Source organism: Humulus lupulus, chromosome 4 (genome assembly GCF_963169125.1).
Source record: "Humulus lupulus chromosome 4, drHumLupu1.1, whole genome shotgun sequence".
NCBI classification, from domain to species: Eukaryota; Viridiplantae; Streptophyta; class Magnoliopsida; order Rosales; family Cannabaceae; genus Humulus; species Humulus lupulus.
The window spans coordinates 6,402,523-6,409,634 of record NC_084796.1 but is presented as its reverse complement, the minus strand read 5'-3'; the positions used below and the strand labels follow the sequence as shown (position 1 = coordinate 6,409,634).

Here is a 7,112-nt window from a genome sequence, read left to right as displayed (position 1 = left end):
AGTATAAGAAGATTACAGAGAGAAAATATGGGTAGTGGCCGTGGCAGTGCAACGTGAAAAGGATAGAGAAAATATATAAATATATATATAGAGAGAGACACACACACAAAAGAGATAAGGAAAAAAAATGGAGATGCAAGGAGAGATGGTTCACAGATTTGAGGGGAAGAGAAAATAAAAATGAAGATTCAATAGGGAAGCATTATGAGAGGTCGAGCAAAGCATATGCAACGATGGTTGGAGGTAAGAAGAGAGCTCTTCAAACTTGGAGAATCAGAGGTGCAAAGATAAGAGGTAAAGAGTTGCGGTAGAAATAAGGGATATTTGCGGCATAAGTACTCAATGTTTGGGCTTTGTAAAAGTACCCAAAGTCAGTAAAACTGTAATTCTGCCAGCCTCCTCCGTTAGGTTCCGTTTCGTGATGACTGGACCAACACGTGTCACTTCGTGACTGGTCCAAATCAATAATATTTTAAAAATAATTATGATTTGGACCAATAAAAACGTGACACGTGTCTGCCTAACGGAGGAGACTGACGGAATTACAGTTTTACTGACTTTGAGTACTTTTGCCACTAAAAATAAACATTGGGTCTATGCCGCGTACAAAACCCAAACATTGGGTACTTATGCCGCAATTATCACTATAAATAATGACATTGTTGCGTGATTTTTGTGTGTGTGTTTTTGAGAAATTCCTGCCGATTAGTGAGACGAGGTTGTGGGGAAGGTCATAAAGAGATTGGGTGGCTGGGAAGATTTGGAATTCTAATTTTTTTTTTTTTTTTTTAAATGGGTTTAGAAGAAGATGTGGTTTGGTAATTGTGGCAATAACATGGTAGACAGAGGAGAAGAATGGGAAAAGAAAGATATATAAATTGGTGATGGTGAAAGAGATGAAGTAGAAAAGAGAAAGAACTATGAAGTTTTTTTTTTCTTCAGGATCAGCCATGGCCGTGAGTGAGGCCTTATTGTGGTCTGGTACTGGTACCATCATAGAAAATGATTCATTCTTATAGTATTTATATAATATTCTAACACTCATCTTTGCAATTTGTTTACTTTGATCCAAAGACTAGTCCACCGGTTCTCAACTAACTTTATAGTTTATACAATTTTTCCTTTTTTTTAAGGAATTATTAATTAAAGTAGTTATCTAATTTGAAAGTCCATGAACTAAGACAAAACTACGATAATAACATGGGAAATATTAAAATTTAGGGATCAAAATGAAGTTAGAAATTTTTCTAAAAGGACTAAAAAATAGAATTTATTCATTTTTATTTTAATTATTATCAATATTTAAATTGATTTTCGTCACTGTCTCCGTGTAATAATGGTCTTGTAAATTCATCTCGTTTCCACGATACTTTTGTCGTTCCGTGAGATATTATCGTTTTCAAGAGATGTAGTATAGCGGTGTCGTTTTCATGCGCTGTTGTCATTTATAAGGCAAATGAAGAAACTAGAATCGTTTTCATGATTTTATGGATACAAATTTGTTTTAGCCTAATTGTTTATTATTATTATTATTTTTTTTAAAAAAAAAAAAGAAGCACACAACGTTTCCTTGTAATAATATGTGGTCTTATAAATGTGTTGTCGTTTTCGAAATATACTGTCATTTTTATTAAATGCTTCATGGAATATTGTCGTTTATATGAAATGTTGTCATATTTATAAACTGATGTCGTTTATAAGCAAAAGAGAAAACTAAAATCGTTTTCATGATTTTATGGTCACGAATTTGTTTTTGCCAAAATTTTTACAACGTTTCCTTGTAATAATATGTGGTCCTATAGTAGCAAAGAAATCATTTCCCGAATCATCCTCAACTTCTCAACCACATAGCCGAATAAATAAAAAATTTGCGGGGTCGCCATCAGACCAAAGGAATAAGCCAAGCCGGAAGAGTCATCAGAGAAAAAGTTGGAGGAATTGGAGGAGAAACATGTTCATGCCGTTTTTCGTCAATATGAATATGAAGAGCACTAAATACAGAATTAAAAAAATAAATAAGAACAATCAGAATTTTACATAGTTCAGCAGTTAAAAGCTAAGAAATCTAATGCTCCATGTCTGTATATATTCAAATGCAACAATGCAAATCTTCTATTAAAGACATATTTGCTGAGAAAAGTACACTTAAAGACAACGGTTATTAAAATTTTTGAGCAAATTTTGAAGGGCCTAGTGTACCTCCATAGCAATGGAGTTGTTCACATGGATTTAAGCCCTGACAACATATTTTTGGACGCAAAAGGAAGGATTAGGATTGGTGATTTTTGCTTGGGTATAACAAAAAGCAATAATGATTTTATTTATAAAAAAATATTATAGTTTAGTATATATAAAAAATAATTAATTGATTGAATATAAATTTTCTGATCTTTTCTTGCAGCCAAACATGTTGGAGAGTCATACGATGCAAATGTAAGCAAAGTTTTTTACAAACCACCTCTTAAGTCAACTGAAGAAGTGAATATTGGTTACGACATGTATTCACTTGGGGTGATTCTATTGGAGTCAAAGTGCAATTTTAAAACAAATAAGGATAGATTTGAGATGTTAAATGCTCTTAAAGTTGATCTTGTTAATAAGGTAGATGAATTAGTAGGAGCTAATAAATTTTACAAGCAAGCTCTGAAAAATTTGCTCGATAAAAATTCACAAGTCAGGCAATTTGCAGTGACTTTATTGGGGAGTCTCCAACTCATGTTTGAAGACGTAAATCACTGAGAATCTCTTCCTGGTATACTTACAACTTTTTTAGTGTCCTACTATACATGTAGTTTAGTTGAGTGTTTTGTGATCATGTGACTTGAATGGAGAAGTTTATTTCTTAGCTGATCAAATCAAAATATAAACCAGTTGGGATGGATGTGCTGGGCTGTTTAATGCACGTTACATACATTCATATTATTCATTGGAGTCATCTCTTATTAGGTCATTTTACGATTGGCTTCTAAAACTGTGTCGTTTGGATACTGTATAAGTACCTATCTTTTCTATTGAATTTGCACAAAAGAATATTCATTTTGATACAATAGTAGTTATATAGTAGTGCAAGTGGACAGGTGTCCTACTCCTAAGCATAGTAAATTGTTTAGGTTGAAAATTGTGGCTACTCATGAGCATGGGATGACACCGAGCGTGAGTCGTTAACTTCTTCTTTTTCTTTTTTACTTTTTTGTTATATATAGAAGCACATAGAAAGTTGATAAAAGATAAATGAGAGAAAAAGATATATGTAAAATTTAGAATTTAGAGGGAAAAAAAATAAATGGGAGATTAAGTTGTGAGATAATAAAAATGTCAAATGGGATGAGAATTGTGATAGGGTAAAAAAGGAATTGAAGAGGGGAAAAAGAGAACCTGAATAGGGATTAGTAAGGAGAATGGAGTCTGGAGGCTTGTAGAAAAGTTGAGTGGTTTTTCTTCTTCTTTTTTTAGGGAGAAAAAGGTAAATTAAGAATAAAAGTTTATAGAGAGAAAGTATGGTTAGTGGTTGTGGCAGTGCAACGTGAAGAGGATATAGTAGGGAAATTTAATATAATATGCTAAAAAATTAAACCCAAAAAAAACATAGGAAAGTTATCCTACTCTTTCATTTTCTTCCCCAAATTACCCCTCACTTTTCAACTTCCCCCATTTGCTCTAACTCCCTTCTCTCTCCTCCTTCTCGCCATCTCTCTGCTCTAACTACTTTGTAGAATTTGCTTGCTCTTCCTAGGCCGAACCCAGCCACCTAGTCGAACCCAGCCACCCCGCAACGCCACACCGAACCCAGCGAGACCTCCACCCACCACGACCTCAGCCAGACCTCAGCCGGACCTTCCACACACTCAACCGACCTCCACATTCATTTTTCTCATCCAAAAGCAATGGGTAAGTGTTTTTTATGCAAAATATTGTTGGCTTTTGTTATATTTAGTGTAAGTTGTATGGATCTGCACATTGTTGGTTGTATTTTGTCCATTTTGTGTTCTGAAATGAAAGTAGACTATGCTCCGTTTTCTGCATTTTTTTCTGGGATTTTTGTTTTTTTGCGATTTTTGAACGATAAATTGCGATTTTGTGCGATTTCTACCAAAGTCAGAGGTTAGGGATGAAACTATGCGACATTTGAACGATGCCATTGTGATTTTGTGCGATGTTATATGTGTGGCAAAAACTAAGTATTTTGGGCGATTTTAGTGCGATTTTTGGGCGATTTGTAGGCGACTTTAAATTTTTTTGTTTGTGACAGATTCAACTGTATTTGTGGCTGTATTGTATGATGATGTTTGGGCTGTCGAGGGTTTCAACTGGGTATTCAATTCCCCAACAAGTAAGACGTTGATGTTTGACATTGACACTACTCTGGAAAAGTTGCGTGAAGTTTTGTATGAAGAGTTGGATGTGGATCCTTTGGTGTATGAACTGAAATTAGAAGTCTGTTACAAGTACATGAAAGGCACCAAGTTTCCGCCGGAGGTTTTAGTGAAAGATAGTCAACTACAAGTGTTTTTGAGCATGAAGGCAAAGATGGGTGTGGACAACTTGCTGCCACTATTTGTGACTAAGGTGAAGAAGAAGGTGAATTTGGAGCCTACTCCCCCATCTGTAACCCCTCGAAGTGTGGTAGGGACCTTTGTCTCAGAAACTGATCATGGGGTAGATTTGAATGAGCAACTACCTAATAATATAGATGACTAGAGAGTCGATATCGTATTTGATCATTTAGATGAGTTCGATGGTCCCTATTACAACGATGATCCTGTGGTAGATTTGGATGAGGATGATGATGTGGAGCTGGAAGTTGAAGGAGTTGTATAGGTACCTCCCTTGAGGTTGGAACTAACTCCAAGCAACCAAGCAGAGCGACAAAGAAGACCCCCCCGTAGTGAGAATCACCAAACACCAGGAACTAGTAGCAGTCGGCCAGGTCCTTCCATTAGTACTCCTGCTTCTGAATTTGAAGTTTGTACCAAATTCAAACCTCTTATGTGGACTAGGGAAGACATAGAGGAAAATCATGTCTATACGACATTTCTTAGTGGTACGCCTTCAGGGGAGATACATTTTGGCAAGTTGTACACAAACAAGGAAGAATTTAAGAATGTAGTGGGAAGGTATGCACTGAAAAAGAATTTTGAGTGGATGGTGAGGAAGTCTGGCACTGATGTGTTGTACGTTACTTGCAAGGATCAAAATTGAAAATGGAGATTAAGGGGGAGGAAGAAGGCACGTAGTGACATGTTCGAGGTTACTGTGTTCCACAACGAACACACATGTAACTTGGATTCTAGAAATTCTGATCACTGTCAAGCAGCACCGTGGGTTATTGGCCACATTATTAAGGAAAAGTACACATCAGATGGAACTAAGTACATGGCAAAAGACATACAGAGGGATATGTTTAAGGAATATGGCATCAAGATTAGTTATGAGAAGGCTTGGAGGTGCAGAGAGAAGGCACTTACGTATGTGAGGGGAACGCCAACAGAATCTTATACAAAGTTATATGGTTACTTGTACATACTGGAACAGAAGAATTCAGATACTATTACTGACATTGTGAGAGAGGACAACCGGTTCAAGTACTGTTTTTGGTCACTGGATGCTTGTAGGAGGGGATTTAAGTTTTGTCGTCCTGTGATTAGTATTGACGGAACATTCTTGAAGACAAAGTATGGGGGCACAATGTTACTTGCTGTTGCGTACGATGTAAACAACCAATTGTTTCCGATGGCCTTTGCAATTGTCGACAGTGAGAACCACGACTCTTGGAAGTATTTCTTGCAGAAGTTAAGGGAAGCCATTAAGGAGGTTGAAAACCTTGTGTTCGTATCGGATAGGCATCAGAGCATTAAACATGTTGTCGAGGTCGTTTTCCCCGAAGCATGCCATTGTTTTTGCTTTAAACATATTACTATGAATGTCACGCACAAGTTCAAGACTGATGTATGTAACACGCAAATATGGCTGGCAGCCTACGCATGGTTGAAGACTGAATGTGATAGACATTTTGAGGTGCTCAAATGAATGGATCCTCCCATTGCTACATATGTCGAGCAAATAGGGCTTGAAAAGTGGGCTCGTCTTTATTGTCCAGGCGATCGGTACAACATAATGACAAGCAACGCCACTGAAAGCTTCAACAACGTGACAGAAGAATTCAGGAAATATCCAATAACTACTTTGGTTGAATTCACCAGGTTCACACTGCAAAATTGGTTTGCTAATCGTCTCGAAAATGCAAGTGCACTACCCCTTTGGCAACTACTTTTGAGAAGGATTTAAAAGCACAACATGAAGATTGTAGGTTCAGGATTGTCTATCGTAATGGTGCGCAATTATTTAACGTTGGTACGGGTCCTGAAGGTCAGAGAGGTGGTGATGTGGACTTAGTCAAGAGAACATGCACATGCGGAATGTTCCAATTGCTAAAAATCCCTTGTCCTCATGCATGTGCCGCAGCAATTAGTCAGAATGCTAGCCTGTACGCACTTAGCTCCCCGTACTACACAAAAGACACGTGGAAGAAGACCTACGATGCAACAATTAATGTTGTCGGCGAGGAGGATGATTGGGTACTACCGGAACACATCAAGAACATAAGAGTCGGGGTACCAGTGGATAAAAAACCGGTGGGTCGGCCTAGGAAGAGCAATGCAGGTAGAAGACCGACGAAGCGTCACCCATCTAATGGTCAAGTGGTTGTGGAACCTCGCCATTGTACTAACTGCAGTGGTTCGGGGCACAACAGAGCTACATGCAAAGCTCGAGTTAGAAGCTTTTCTCTATTAGTGTACTTATCTATATTAGTTGTAATGCACTTATTTTTTGACTGGATTTTTGTGTTGTATTCCTGGTTGCTGTTACAGTTTTTTAACCTTTTTTTTTTATACAGGAATGTGTGAACCATGTAGAATTTTTAACAGGGTCAAAGTAGATTTTTTTTCCAATTTTACGATATCTGGCGATGTGTTTGTGATTAGTATGCGATTTTGTGCGATATATTTGCGATGCTCAGTTAATGCACACCAGGAATGAAGATTAATTATGCGATTCTTTTGCGATATATTTGCGATTTTTTTAAATTTACACCAGAAACTATGGAGATTAAT

General features: G+C 37.1%; 2 protein-coding genes across 2 annotated transcripts; both read left to right on the top strand.

The window, feature by feature from the left end:
- The first annotated feature begins 5,238 nt into the window (after positions 1–5,238).
- LOC133831813 (uncharacterized) lies at positions 5,239–6,027 on the top strand. Its single transcript, XM_062262224.1, has one exon. It carries the CDS (start codon positions 5,239–5,241, stop codon positions 6,025–6,027), a length of 789 nt encoding a protein of 262 aa, XP_062118208.1.
- Positions 6,028–6,905, top strand: LOC133831812 (uncharacterized). The gene is made up of 3 exons (XM_062262222.1): positions 6,028–6,200; positions 6,308–6,793; positions 6,896–6,905. Exons 1-3 carry the CDS (start codon positions 6,028–6,030, stop codon positions 6,903–6,905), a joined length of 669 nt encoding a protein of 222 aa, XP_062118206.1.
- The last annotated feature ends 207 nt before the right edge of the window (positions 6,906–7,112 follow it).